This window comes from Struthio camelus, chromosome 20 (assembly GCF_040807025.1).
Source record: "Struthio camelus isolate bStrCam1 chromosome 20, bStrCam1.hap1, whole genome shotgun sequence".
Classification (NCBI taxonomy): Eukaryota; Metazoa; Chordata; class Aves; order Struthioniformes; family Struthionidae; genus Struthio; species Struthio camelus.
The window spans coordinates 1,353,454-1,367,983 of record NC_090961.1 but is presented as its reverse complement, the minus strand read 5'-3'; the positions used below and the strand labels follow the sequence as shown (position 1 = coordinate 1,367,983).

The 14,530-nt window shown below is 63.5% G+C and overlaps 2 protein-coding genes across 5 annotated transcripts in view; one reads left to right on the top strand and one right to left on the bottom strand.

Annotated features, from left to right (window-relative positions):
* Positions 1-5,999, bottom strand: part of NR6A1 (nuclear receptor subfamily 6 group A member 1) — a 107,732-nt gene extending 101,733 nt beyond the window's left edge. For 2 of the 4 annotated variants that reach the window (XM_068914591.1, XM_068914592.1), the window contains exon 1: positions 5,884-5,999. In XM_068914591.1, the coding sequence (XP_068770692.1) occupies positions 5,884-5,950 (67 nt within the window). In that variant the 5' untranslated portion in view covers positions 5,951-5,999. The remainder of the gene's footprint in view (positions 1-5,883) is intronic. The other 2 variants (XM_068914593.1, XM_068914594.1) reach the window with 2 other exon arrangements.
* Positions 6,000-7,145: 1,146 nt separating this feature from the next.
* On the top strand, positions 7,146-14,530 carry OLFML2A (olfactomedin like 2A). The gene is made up of 8 exons (XM_068915202.1): positions 7,146-7,263; positions 11,330-11,593; positions 11,729-11,836; positions 12,111-12,296; positions 12,369-12,621; positions 12,735-12,908; positions 13,006-13,191; positions 13,292-14,530. The coding sequence occupies exons 1-8, from the start codon at positions 7,210-7,212 to the stop codon at positions 13,891-13,893; spliced, it is 1,827 nt and encodes a 608-aa protein (XP_068771303.1). The 5' UTR covers positions 7,146-7,209; the 3' UTR covers positions 13,894-14,530.

The window sequence follows — 14,530 nt, the reverse complement described above, 5'->3', positions numbered from 1 at the left end:
CATATAACTCCTATGCTTTCTGAAGGACATGGGGTCCGCCCTTTATAAATTAAGCCTCCTCATCATAGAGTTGGTGTAGAATTAAGATTCTCCAGAAATATACTGCTTTCAAGATAAGTTATTGATAATCATTTACCAATTTAAAAAAAAACTTCACTGTAGCTAGTCAGTCAGCTGTGCATTTTTTTTGTAAAAAAGCCTGTATAGAACCATTTTATTAACATGAAAAATCTGTAAGTCTTCTAATTAGGTAATTAGAAATGTAATAATTAAGACTAAAGCTAAAGCTTGAAGGGTCCTCCCGTCCCCCAACTTCTCTTCCTCAATTAACTTTGCAAGTGATAACCACTATGGCTTAAAGGAGGGAAAAGGAAAAAAAAAAAAAAAAAAGGCAAGAGGATCAAAAGGTTGGTTTAATACAGCTGGAGGGAAAGAATGCATTTCAGCTCACCAGCAACCATCTGATGAAATCCTGGGCCAATTCTTTATGTAAATGACTTAATTCCAATTACCAGATTACACTGCTAAAGGCTTTATTTAAACAGGCAGTTTATCAACAGGATAAACTGTGTCCTCATTCTTGGAGAACGCTAGTGTAAATGCATTTGTTCAAATCTACCACTACGTAAAAGTTGAACGGAAATTTAATAAAACTACTTATACATTATAATTTCCCCCTCCCGTCCTCAAAAAAAATATCAAAAATAACTTGCCAGAGATATGGCAAAAATGAATATTGCTTTACCACAATCGGGAAACAGTCTTCTAGATGAAAGAATTTCCTCTTATTTTTCCGTAATACAGTATCTTTGAAACACATCATAGGGTAGCAAAAAAACTACTGTTGTCATGTCACATCACACATTGTGTATCTGCTGAACATACATTGCTAGTCTTGTTTTTTAGTACAAAAAAAAGCATGCATAACACCACTTCCGTGATTAGTGATCTACAGAAACCATCCACAGTGAATTCCAACTTTACACTGAGAGATTTTTCCCATCTTATCCTCAAATCAAGTCAAAACAAATATAGGTGCTAAGTTCTTGCTAAATTACAAGTCTCTTTTCTCACCACAGACCCAAGCTCAGAATTCTATTATCATTCACTTTACGAAAATGAGAACCATTTACATCCAACAAGCCAAACTAACTTGTTTTGAAATACTGTAACTTCTTGTTTATTCAGAGACATTTGAATTTAGCAGCGTTGCCATTCTACAATTCAACCTGTTGCTCTTCCTAAATCTTTCAAGAAAAGTTTATAGCAAGTAAATTAAGACCTAACTGCATCAACGAAATTGTATTTGATAAAGGCTTATCTCACCAGATGCAAAGCAATCAAGCATAGAGAACCACTAAAAATGTCAGTGTGTAGCCAGTAAAGTTTCCAAGAGAGCTGTAGAGAAGGGAAGGGATGCAAGCAACAGGATTTTTCTTTACAAACCTTACATTCTCTGTGCTCTCACAAGTTTGCCCTGCTCTCTGTTACAAACTTCACTCAGATTAGGAATCTACCCATCTGAAACTCCTGTACCTAAATGTTTCAATACAACAAATGTTGTATTCCCTTAAATGTAGTTTCCTAATAAACAAATCTGCCTTCAGAGAACATATCTACCCAACAAAGCGTGTCCAGAAGTATCTTAATTCCAGATAACCCGCTTGCTTTTAGGTACGACACAAAATAACCAAAATGGTGTAAAAGCCACTGTTTTTTTCACAGAGGGGGAAAAAATGCTGAAAAAAGGTTGAAACTACAGGGAACTTGGTCTTAAATGGGACCTGTTGAGATTGCCAGCACTGCAGGGAAAATGAATGCACTAATGTAATGATTTCAAACAGATTTAGATTAATTATCTAAATAATTATTTGAGAAGCACTGTATGACAGCAATACCATCTCGTTGTTGGGTTTCAGTGGAGCGCGTACCACGTCATTTGCCAAAGACGACAAAAAGAATTAATTTTACTCATTTTCCATTGATTCGCTCGAAGATAAAATAGGTTCTTTATGTAGTAGAAAATAGGTACTCTAGGTGGTAAGGGAAAACCATTACCTGATCCTCTAAGGCCATGTTAAATGTCCCCTCAAAAAAATGAAGCTGTAGATGCCAGTAACTGCTGAAATGAAATTATGCAACTGCATACCAAAATTATTCTGAGGTTCCTTTCACTGAAGATGCCAGTAAACTTGTCTCACAGTTTACTAGGAGTTAACACAGAAGCCACATGCAGAGCTTGACTTCATTAATGATTTTAACATAGCAACCAATAATGTAATACTACTTATCATATATACATAGCATGCAGTTTTATTTCAATCGTTTTTGTAAGGAGGGAAGATATCGTACCTCAAGGCATCAGAAGCGTTATGAACCTTCGTTAAAAAGAGGAAACGTTAAGTCTCTTCATTTTCCACTACTGTTTGCAGGTATTTTATAAGCTAACAAAGTGAGAAGCCAATCCAGCCAGTTTTCTACTCCTCCCCCGGCTGCTGTAGGCTTTAGAAAGACTGAAGGTCAAGCAATGTCTCAATACCATGTCAGCATTTCACATTTTTGAAGGCAAAGTAGTAAAAGGTTGTTACATCGTCCATTCAAAAGACTAACTACAGCCATAGGTACAATGTCTATCACATGAAATAGCCATGCAAGACAGGCAACCAATTTTTAAAACTAATCTGACAAATCAAAAGAGATTAAAAAGTCAAAGTATCCGCACTTCCAGGGAAAATAAATTAATGCAGGCCTTAATTATTGTTCAATAATTAAGGACATCAAAGCAACAGACACTTTCCAAATTAAATTAAGGCAGAATGTTAGAGAGAATAATATTAAGGATGAAAAGCATCTTTCATCCACTTGCGTATCTGATTAAGAGAGGAAAAGAGGTTTCTAGAAACTTCACAAAGGGACAAAGGGACACAATTTAAAATTTGCATTTGCAGGTATTACAGAAATATCTATTTCTGTAATTGACAGCACTGTGCATATTTCAGTAGTCCTTGTATCTAGTCAATGCCTATCTTTTCTTACCAAAAATAACCCTTTTGTTTGAATATATCCTTTGTAGGAAAAAAAAAAAGTACCTTCACACGGTAAAATGTAATTGTAAACCATAAAAATTGGCAGGGACATTCAAGTGCAGATGCAGTATCTGCATACTGGAAGTGTAAAAGCGTTCCAAATGGTGCCTATAAACACCAAAAGCAGCACAGTCAGAAAACAGCAGCACACAAACTGATCAAATAAACATTTTGTGCATCCTAACTATGCAGATGTCAGTGGCAAATAAGTCGCATCACACAAAACACAGCACGGGGATCTCAAAGAACACGTGATATTCAGCAAAGCCGTAACTTACTACATAGAACTCTGGAAAGCCTAATAAAGTATTGAAATACAGCAAACCTGTAGTATATTTTATATTTCTGAAGTTATACCCTTTCATGTTTCACCCTTACATAAAATGGACTTTTATGCTCTCAGCAGTTTTAGAAGCTGCAATATATACAAGAAAATTTAGAAAGAAAAAAGTACACTACTTTTCACTACTTTAGAAACGTATTCTTTACAAGTAGATAAGAAATAAACAAGCATCCCATGAACTTTACTGATTTTGGCTAGGTAATGAAGTTATTATCTTTGTAAAGGTCACAGTGATTGATGGGTATTTCTTGTTAAACTCCAGTCTGAGCGGTATTACAACCTGACAGTGATAATAGGGCCCTGTAAAAAGAAAGTCACTGCAAAATAAAGCACAAAGATTCACAAAGCAAGAACTCGGCCCTTGTGCAGAAAGAGCACAAGTTTTTTGCATCTGTAACTGCAGCTCTCTTTGTTATGCTTCCCATAACAATATGAAGTTGCATCTGTATAGAGTTTATTGATTTGCTGTATAAGAACAAGAGGGAATGCCACCGAATTCCACTGTTATAAAATATTCAAGCACTATTTACGTGTGAGATTGATCACTGACATCTCAAGCTGGTTCTGGCCAGGAAGGGAAATCGCAGAGGGAAGCAGTGAAAGGCCCGGCAGCGCGCTCAGGAGTCGGACCCACCACCAGCGCCTTTCATAAAGCGCCGCTGAATAATTGATACGAGGGCGCAGCACGGCAGCGCGCGGGGCGGCCGGGCAGCAGCGCCCGGCGCTCCCGGCCCCCAAACCGCCCTGCAGCGGCACCACGCAGCACGGGCCCCGCAGAGGAGCGCGCACGCACACATGCGTGCGGCCCCCCCAGACCCTTCCCCAGGGCAGGGGGCACCACCCCCCCCAGACACAACCCCTCCCCCGAACACACACACCCAGGCACGCTCCCCCAACCACATGCCCACGGGCACCCCCCCAACACCCACTCTTCCCAAACACACACACACAGGCAGGCATACCCCCCAAGATGCACACACACACACACCCGGGCACACACCCAACAGCCCCCCAGCACTCACACCCATGCACTCACACCCCCAGCACACACATTCACACAGAGCACACCCATACACCCAGCAGCCCCTCAGCACACACACCAGTGTGCACACTCACTCACACACACCCAGCGCACCTCCCAGCACCCAGCAGCCCTTCAGCACACACACCCATGTGCACACATACATATACACCCCAACACACACTCACTCCCAACACCCCCTGAGCGCACACACACACCCATGCATGCACTCACACACACAGTATCCCCCAGCACACACACACCCCAGCACACTCTCACTCCCAACACCCCCTCAGCACACACACTCACATCCCCCTCCACACACACCCTCAGCACACTCACACCCGTGTGCACACAAACTCACCCCCCAACACCCCACAGCGCACACTCGCACACCCCTGCACTCACACCCACTCACCCCTCCAACACCTCCAGCACACACTCACACACCCCTGCACACACACACCCAGCACACTCACCCCTCCAACACTCCCCAGCACACTCACACACCCCTGCACACACTCACACACACCCCCAGTACACTCACCCCTCCAACAACCCCCAGCGCACTCGCATGCCCCTGCGCACACACTCACACACACCCCCAGTACACACTCACCCCTCCAACACCCCCCAGCGCACACTCGCACACCCCTGCGCACACACACCCTCACACACACCCCCAGCACACACTCACCCCTCCAACACCCCCAGCACATACTCGCACACACACACCCCCAGCACACTCACCCCTCCAACACCCCCCAGCACACTCACACACACACTCACACACCCCCAGCACACACACCCTCACACTCACCCCAGCGCACACTCGCACACCCCTGCGCACACACACCCTCACACACACCCCCAGCACACACTCACCCCTCCAACACCCCCAGCACACACTCACACACACACACCCCCAGCACACTCACCCCTCCAACACCCCCCAGCACACTCACACACACACACTCACACACCCCCAGCACACACACCCTCACACTCACCCCAGCGCACACTCGCACACCCCTGCGCACACACACCCTCACACACACCCCCAGCACACACTCACCCCTCCAACACCCCCAGCACATACTCGCACACACACACCCCCAGCACACTCACCCCTCCAACACCCCCCAGCACACTCACACACACACACTCACACTCACCCCAGCACACACTCGCACACCCCTGCGCACACACACCCTCACACACACCCCCAGCACACACTCGCCCCTCCAACACCCCCCAGCGCACACTCGCACACGGCCATCCGGGGACAGGCACGCCCCCGCGGCACACTCACACTCACCCGCCCGCGCAGCCCCCCCGCCCGCCGAGCGCGGGGGCGCCGGGCCGCGGGGGGGGGGGGGGGGGGGGGCGGGCAGGGCCGGGCGGGCCCCGCCGGGGCTCCGCGCTCCACTCACCGTTGCGCGGCGGCCCCTTGGCGGCGGCGCGCGGCTCCGGGAGCTCGGCGGGCGGCTCCAGCTCCATGGCGGCGCCGGGCCGGGCCGGGCCGGGCGCGGCGGGCTCTCAGCGGCCCCGGCGGCCGCGCTGCCCCATGGCCGCTCCGGCCGCTGCTGACAGCCAGCGCCGCCGCTGCGGGCGCCGCGCGGGGCCGCGCGCGGCACGCCGGGAAGCGTAGTCCTCCGGGCGCCCGCCCGGGCCGTACCACTGGCCGCGCCGCCGGAGGGGGAGCCCGCGGGGCACGCCGGGAAATGTAGTCCTCCCGGCCCGTACCACCGGCCGCGCCGCGGGGGGCGCCCCGCCCACGCCCCGCCCACGCCCCGCCCCGCCCCGCCCCGCGCACCACCGCCCCCCCCCCCTCGCCTGCCCGCGCGCGGACGGACGGCGGCACCGGCGCGACGGGGCGCTAGGGGGCAGCGGACACCCGGGACGGGGACACGGGACACCCGGGACGGGGGCACCGGACACCCGGGACACCCGGGGGGCAGCGGACACCCGGGACGGGGACACGGGACACCCGGGACGGGGGCACCGGACACCCGGGACACCCGGGGGGCAGCGGACACCCGGGACGGGGACACCGGACACCAGGGACACCCGGGGGGCAGCGGACACCCGGGACGGGGACACGGGACACCCGGGACACCCGGGGGGCAGCGGACACCCGGGACGGGGACACGGGACACCCGGGGGGCAGCGGACACCCGGGACGGGGACACCGGACACCAGGGACACCCGGGGGGCAGCGGACACCCGGGACGGGAACACGGGACACGCGGGACACCCGGGGGGCAGCGGACACCCGGGACGGGGACACCGGACACCCGGGACACCCGGGGGGCAGCGGACACCCGGGACGGGGGCACCGGACACCCGGGACACCCGGGGGGCGCCGGACACCCGGGACGGGGGCACCGGACACCCGGGACACCCGGGGGCGCCGGACACCCGGGACGGGGACACCGGACACCCGGGACACCCGGGGGCACCGGACACCCGGGACGGGGGCAGCGGACACCCCCGGGCAGGCGCACCAGACATGCTGGGATAGGGGCACCGGACACCCCGGGGCACCGGACACCCCGGGCGGGGGCACCGGGCAGCTCCGCTACGCGCTCCGGCGCGGCCGCCCCCGCCCGCCGCTGCTGGGGCCGGGGCCGTCGGCGGGGCGCGGGGCGGGGCGGGCGGCTCCTCCCCCGGCGGCGGCGGCGGCGGCGGCGGCCGGGCGGAGCGGAGCGGAGCGGAGCGGGCGCGCTCGGTGCCGGGCGCTCGGCGCCGCTCTCGCCATGCGGGCGCCGCTGCTGCCGGCGCTGCTGCTGCCGGCGCTGGCCGCCGCCACGGTAGGAACCGGCACCGGGGCCGGGCCCGTCCGTGCCGCCGCGGGGGGCGGCACCGGGGGCCGTCGGGGCGCGGGGACGGGCGGCCCCCGCCGGGGGGTCCCCGCGGCGGGACGAGGCGCTGCGGCCGCGGGCGGCTCCCGGTCCCGCGGGGGCGGGCGGCCGTGGGAAGCGGCCGGGCCGAGCAGCCTGGACGGGGCGGCGGGGGCGAGCTGCCGGGTCGGACACGGACCGGGGGGGCGGCGGCGGCGCCCCAAACGCCCCGCGAGGAGTCCGGCGGGGGAGCGGGGCGCCGGGGGGGCCGCATCCGGCCGCTGTCGCCCGGCGCTGGACGGGGGCGGCGCAGCCCGGGCGCTCCTGCCCGCCGAGACGAGGCGGGCTGCGGGAGGGGGCTCGGCTGCCGCCTGCTCCCGCGCCGCCCCCGCGGGATGCTGCCGCGGAAGAGACGCCGGGGTTGCGGTGCTGCCCCCCCCCCCCCGCCCGCGCCGCCGGGATTTCAGCCGCGGGGGCTGCGCGGACGCGGGGCCCGAGCGCGCCGGCGCCGCAGCAGCGCTCGGGGGAGGGAGGGCCGCGGCGGGAGCTGCTGCGCGGAGGCGGAGGGCAGCGCTCGGTCCCGGAGCTCCCCGCGGGCCAAGGCGATGCCGGGGGGGGGGACACGCGGGAAGCAGAGTCCCAGGGTGTGAAGAGCGCAGATACCAAGATCCTCAAAAAAAAAAAATATATATATATATAAAAAAAAAACCCACACGGTTTGCCAGGTCATGTGGTGGCACAGGCGGAGGCGGCAGCTGCTGCTGGCAGCGCCTGGGCCCGAGGTGCCGCCCGGGGCAGCGCGGCTCCCGCGGCTCCCGCCGCCCTTTCAGCGGCGGCTTCGGGACCGGCCGCCCGCGGACCTGCCGCCGAGCTAGTCGCCTCCTTCCGTCGCCGCTCGCCACCTGCTGTGCTTGAATACCTTCTCGTGATTCTTGCGGTGCGGCTGAGGTCTCACCTCGGCGTAGCCGGGCACCCCCCCCCGCCGCCCCCGCCGCCGGCAGCAGCCGTCGGGGCGAGCCCGGCTCGGCGGGCTCCTGCGTAGCCTCGTCCCCGCGCCCGGCCCGGGCGCCGCCAGCGCGCAAGGACATGTTTAACGAGCCGTGCCAAGCCGGGAAGGAGGAGGAAGAGGAGGGAGGCACGGTTTCCCTCCCGGGAGGGGGACGTGCCTCGCCGCGGCCAGCAGCTGTGCGCGGCGCCCCGGCAGCAGTCGGAGGGCTCCAGGCTGGCCCAGGTGCCCTGCCCGAGGCCCCTCGCCCCCAAACGCCGCCAGCGCTGGAAACATCACCGCGGCCGCGGAGCTGCGGGCGGGGAGACGCTCCGCGGGGCGCAGGGAGGCTCCCGGGCGCCGGCGCCGCCGGGTGGGGGCTTCCGCGGGCCTGTTCCGCCGCGGCGCTGAGCACCGCGCCCCGCGCAGCGGGGCTCCGACGGCGCGGCCCGGCCCGGGCAGCCCCTCCGCAAGCGCTTCCCGCTGGAGCCATCGGGTTTCTTCCCTGGGCAGGAGCCGGCTCGGCCCGGAGCTCCCCGATTTACCGGCGGCTCCCGCCGAGCCGTCCGGGCTCGGGGGGGGGGGGGGGGGCGCCGGGGCCGAGCGACCTTCGCAGAGCGAGCTGCCCCAGCCCCCCCCCCCCTTTTTTTTTTTTGGAGACTTCCTTGTTTATCGCGAGCCTTTGCTGTACTAGCAGGACATGTGGTTCCTGCTTCAGGAAGCCGTTCAAAGGCGACGCCGCGGTTCGAGGGCGCCGTGCCCCGCGGAGGCGCCGCGGCGGAGCCCCGACGCCGGTGCTGCGACGGGAGCGGCCGGCCCGGGGGCTGCGCGCTGAAAGGCAGCAGGGGAGACCGGCCGCACGGGCTGTCTGGGGAGAGGCTGTGTCCGGCGGAGCCCCGACGGCGGAGCCCGCGGGGGCCGAAGCTCCCGGCGCGGCCGGAGCGCTGGGAGCAGCCGTGCTGCGGGGGTCTCCGTGCTGCGGGGGGGGTCTGTGCTATGGGGGGGGTCCGTGCTGGGGGGGTCCGGCGCTCCCTGGCCGCCCGGGGTTTTCACCCCAGCTAGTTTCCCCGCGAAAAGGCAGAGAGGCCTTTCAGCCGTGCGAACTGCGGGAAGCCGTTTCAGCGGCAGGGACGGAAGGGGGCTGCCTGTTTCGGGGGGCTGCGGGAGGCCGGGGCTGCGCGGAGCCGCACCGGGAGCGGACGCGGTGGCCCTCGGGCCCGGCGGCCGGGAGCCAGACACCCGGGCGCTGCCCGGGAGAGCAACAGTTAAACTCGCTTCTCTGCTCTGCCACCGTTTCCCGGGTGAGTCATTCGTCCCCGAGGGGTCACAAAGCTCCTCTTCTCCCAGCCTCCGGCATCCGCCCGGCGCAGGGAGCGCTCCCGCAGCTCCCGGCCGCCGCCGCCGGGGCGGCACCTGCCGGGCCCGGGGCCTGGCCGTCGCCGCAGCGGCCGCGGAAGCTGCTCCGGCAGCGGGACCGCGTCCCGGAGAGGCGGCGGCCGGCAGGCCCCGGCCTGCTGCTGGCTGCGCTGCCGCCGCGGCCCGCCCGGGCACGAGTTACAAGCTTCTTCGTCTGCTCCCTTCATCACCCGCAGCATCTCGCAGCCGCTCGTCTTGCACGGGAGGGCGCGAGCGCCGCTGCGAGCCCAGTGCCCCCCCGCCTGGTCCCTCCTGGCGGCCAGCCCGGCCGTCCAGGAAGCCTGGCAATGTTTGAAGGCCGCTTTTCGGGTTGCAGCAGACGCGGGGCACAGGGGTCGGGGCTCCCGCACGCTTTCCCAGGCTCTCGCTCGCTGGGGCTCGTTCACTTGCTGCAGTCTGCTCCGGCTGCTGCGTGCCGCCGCGGCGCCTTTCGTCATTAGCCGAGGGGCTCGTCGCGGACTTCATACGGGAAAAATGTCAGGGCTGATGTAGCGCAAGGTGGAGCTGGTGGCTGGGGAACCTCGCAGGGAGCCGGGGAAACTCCCTCCCGGCGCTGGCGGGCTGCCTGCGCCCATCAGGGGCCCGGCCCGGCTGCGTCCCCGTGGCCGCGACGGGAAGGGACCTGCCTGGACGTCCCCAGCGGGCCACCGGCCCGACTCCTGGCCCGGGAGCTGGGGGAAATGAGCCCAGGGCACGGATAAGCCGGTTTTTCCAGGTCAGGAGCCAGGCTGAAGCCTGGCTTCCGACGTGGATTTTTCCCGTGGCGGGGTGTGAAAGGGAGCAGGCGGCCCTCGGCGGGGCCGCTCCCCCGCCGCCGGGCGCACACCACCCTGCTCCTGGCCCGGGAGCGGCAGATGCGCCGCGCCAAACCCCCGGCGCCTGCACGAGTCGCTGCAGGTGCGGGGGCAGCGCGGGGGGGGCGGTGGATGGGGGCAGCCGGATCTGCCGGGACCCGGCGGGCGGGGGCGCCGCGCGGCGCTGCAGCCCCCGCGCGCGGGGGGCCGGCGGCAGCGGGGTGAGGAATGTGCAGGAGCCCCAGCCCGGGGCTGACAGCTGCCTGCGAGCAAACACGGGCCGGCCGCGGGGCGCTGCGGGCGCGGGGGGCCGGCAGCCGCCCAGGCGGCGGCGGTGCCCGCGGCCTGGGAGAGAGCAGTGCCCCATCCGGAAAAAAATAAAAAAAGAAAAAAACTACCCGAAAGCAGCCTGCGCTGTTTCGCGGGAGGCGGGACCATGTGTGGAAACAGCAGAGCCCTCGCGCGTCGGCTCGGAGCCGGCGGCGGGTCGTCGCCGTCCGGGAGGGCTGCGTTTCGTCGCCAGCACCCGGTTCGGGACGGGGGAGCCTCCCCGGGCCGGGTGGAGGGGCGCGAGGGCGCAGGCAGGAGCGCGGGCGCCGCTCGCCGTTAACCCTCCTCGTTCCTCGGAGTCGAGCGAAACGGTCGCGGGAACTGGCCCAAAATACGCGGGGCGCAAAAGCCGGCGGCCGCGGGGGCGAGCCGCTGCGCGGGGCGGTGGGACGGGGTGGCCTGGGTCGGGCGCCCTTCAGCCGGTTTTGGGGAGCCCTGGAGGAGAGGGGGGACGCGGACGGAGGGGGCGGGATGCCGCGGGCGCCCTCCCACCGCCGCGTGGCCCGCGCAGGCGCTCGGCGAGGCGGACCAGGTGCGGATGACCTCCGAGGGCTCCGACTGCCGCTGCAAGTGCATCCTGCGGCCGCTCAGCAAGGACGCCTGCGGCCGCGTCCGCGACGGCAGCCTGCGCGTGGAGGACTTCTACACCGTGGAGACGGTGAGCTCGGGGGCCGACTGCAAGTGCTCCTGCACCGCCCCCCCCTCCTCGCTCAACCCCTGCGAGAACGAGTGGAAGATGGAGAAGATGAAGAAGCAGGCGCCCGAGCTCTTCAAGGTACCCGCGGCGGCACGGGGGCCGCGGCTCCCGGGTCCCGGCCCGCGCAGGAGCCCACGCTCCTCTTGCCCCGCAGGTGGGCCGGGCGCGGGGACACGCGCAGCCCCGCGCTCAGCCCCGGCGTTGCCTCCGCAGCTGCAGTCCATGGTTGACCTGCTGGAGGGAACGCTCTACAGCATGGACCTCATGAAGGTCCACTCCTACATCAGCAGGGTGGTCGCCCAGATGAACACCCTGGAGGAGGTAAGCCCACGCCGGGGCAGGCGCCCCGAGCTGCCCTCCGGAGGGGACGGCTGCAGCGTCCCGGGCCACCAGACCCCCGTCTGGGACCTTGCCCTGCTCCCAGGGCACCCTCACCAAACTGTCCTCCCCGACCCGCCGGCGGTGCCCGAGGGAGAGCGGCCGCCTGCCCCGGAGTGGGGAGCATCCTCGGGGGCCCGTCCGGGAAGGAGAAGCCCTCCCTGGCAGGTCCGCGGGGCCTCCCCGAGCGGGGCCCGACCCCTCTGCTCTCCCGCAGACCATCAAGACCAACCTGAGCAGGGAGAACGACTTCGTGAAGCAGAGCGTCCTGCACCTCAGCGACCAGATGCGGCGCTACGAGAACTACTCCGACATCATGATGGGCATCAAGAAGGAGATCTCCAACCTGGGCTACCAGCTGCTGCAGAAGGACGCCGCTGCCGCCCCCGGCAGCAAGGCGCAGGTACGGGCCCCGGCGCCCCCCGCGCGGCTCGGCGGGCGCCCCCGGCCGCTCTGAGCGCGGCTCTGTCCCCAGGACACGGCCGGCGGCAGGGCGAAGGAGGCGGGCAGGTACCCCAGCGCCCGCAAGAGCCTGGCGGCGCCGCGAGCGCCCAAGGAGAAGCAGCCCAAGGCCGAGAAGCCCAGGAAGGAGGTGGCGAAGGGCAGGGGGGCGGCGCAGCCCACGCCGAAGCCCAGGCCCCCCGGGGCCCCGCAGACCGTGGTCCGCGGCATCACCTACTACAAGGCCGGGCAGGAGGCGGATGCAGAGGGGCCGGCCGGCAGCCGCGGTGAGTCCGGGCTCCTCCGGCCGCCTGGCGCGGCCCCCGAGCTGCTGGGCCGGGGGGCTGCCACCACGGAGCCCCCGAAAACCCACCCGTGCATCTGCCTCGTGTCCCCGCAGAGAGCCCGGCGAAGGGGGCCGCGCCGGAGAGGAGCCCCGAGCGCCCGGGGAACACCGAGCCCAGCACCACGGTGGTGCCCAGCACCGCCCCGGCCCCCCGCACCGCCGCGCGCGTGCCCCCCGTCGCCGTCCTCGGGGCCGACAGCACCCGGGGCCCCGAAACGGCCAACAGAGGTGGGTGAGCGCGGCGGGGGGGCCGGCAGGGCTGGTGGCAGCCTGCGGCGGCGGGTGGCGCTAAGCCTTCGTCCTCCTCTTCCTCGTCGCCCTGCAGTGCGGGAGGGGGAGTGCGAAGGCACCCTCGCCTCGGTGGAGCCCCCCGCCGAGCAGCACAGCTACGGGCGCAACGAGGGCGCCTGGATGAAGGACCCGGCCGCCAAGGACGACCGCGTCTACGTCACCAACTACTACTACGGCAACAGCCTGGTGGAGTTCAGGAGCCTGGAGAGCTTCAAGCAGGGTGAGGGCGCGCGGGGCGGGCGAACGGCGGCCGCCGCGCGGGGCGCACGGGGCGGGGGGCCGGCCGGGGGGCCGTGACCGGCTTTCGCCCTCGCTCCCAGGCCGCTGGAGCAACGTCTACAAGCTGCCGTACAACTGGATCGGCACCGGGCACGTGGTGTACCGCGGCGCCTTTTACTACAACCGCGCCTTCACCAAGAACATCATCAAGTACGACCTGAAGGAGCGGTACGTGGCCGGCTGGGCGCTGCTCCACGACGTGGTCTACGAGGACGCGACGCCCTGGAAGTGGAGGGGCCACTCGGACATCGACTTCGCCGTGGACGAGAGCGGGCTCTGGGTCATCTACCCCGCCGTGGACTACGACTACTCCCAGCAGGAGGTGATCGTCCTCAGCCGCCTCGACCCCGCGGACCTCTCCATGCGGAGGGAGACCACGTGGAAGACGGGGCTGAAGCGCAACGCCTACGGCAACTGCTTCATCGTCTGCGGCATCCTCTACGCCGTGGACACCTACAGCCAGAAGGAGGGGCAGATCTCCTACGCCTTCGACACCCACACGGACACCGAGGCAGACCTCAGGCTGCCCTTCCTCAACCAGTACGCCTTCACCACGCAGGTTGACTACAACCCCAAGGAGAAGGTGCTCTACGCCTGGGACAACGGCCATCAGATGACCTACAGGCTCCACTTCGTGGTGTGAGCGCCCGGCCGGGTCCTGCCCTCGCCGCCGTGCACCGAGCCCGGCCGGGACGCTCCGCCGACGGCGGCCTGGCCCCGGCCCCCGCGCTCGGGCCAGGGCCGTGGGAAGAGCCCGGCTGCCGCCCCAAAGCCCCCTGCACCCGCCGCCGCCAGGGTTCGCCCGCCGCAGCCGGAGCCCGGGGAGACGCCACCGGCCGGGGACGCCCCCGGGGCGGCGCGGCCCCTCCGGCTCGGCCGTCCCCCGCCGCCCCCTCCGCCGGCGGAGCCCTCCCGGGGGGCGCGGGAGCTGGGCCGAGCCCGGCGGCCTCCTGCCCAGCCCGCAGCAGCCGCTCCAGCCGCCGGGCCCTCGCCTCGGCCGGCGCCGGCGCGCAGCCCCCCAGCAGCCGCCCGGCCCCGTTTCAGCCCGGCTGACCGAGACCGGCTTCGCTTCCGCAGCTCGTTATTTAAACACGTTCAGGGCAGCAGCGCGGCGCCCGCGCTCCCGGCCGCCGCGCCGTGCCCAGACCAAAGCACCGGGCCGGGCGCAGCGGCCTTCGTCCCCGGAGCGCCTGCGGCCGTCGCGGGGGCCCAGGAGTGCTTGGCTTGGTTTCTCGTCATTTTAGAAGTGAACAGTATTAAAAAGTAACATTTAAAAACAG

Bases quoted from the DNA above. Each gene is read 5' to 3' on its own strand.
- OLFML2A (XM_068915202.1), top strand. From the start codon at position 7,210: ATGCGGGCGCCGCTGCTGCCGGCGCTGCTGCTGCCGGCGCTGGCCGCC. The intron at 12,297-12,368 runs GTACGGGCCCCG...CTCTGTCCCCAG, and splicing joins CCCCCGGCAGCAAGGCGCAG to GACACGGCCGGCGGCAGGGC. The intron at 13,192-13,291 runs GTGAGGGCGCGC...CCTCGCTCCCAG, and splicing joins CCTGGAGAGCTTCAAGCAGG to GCCGCTGGAGCAACGTCTAC.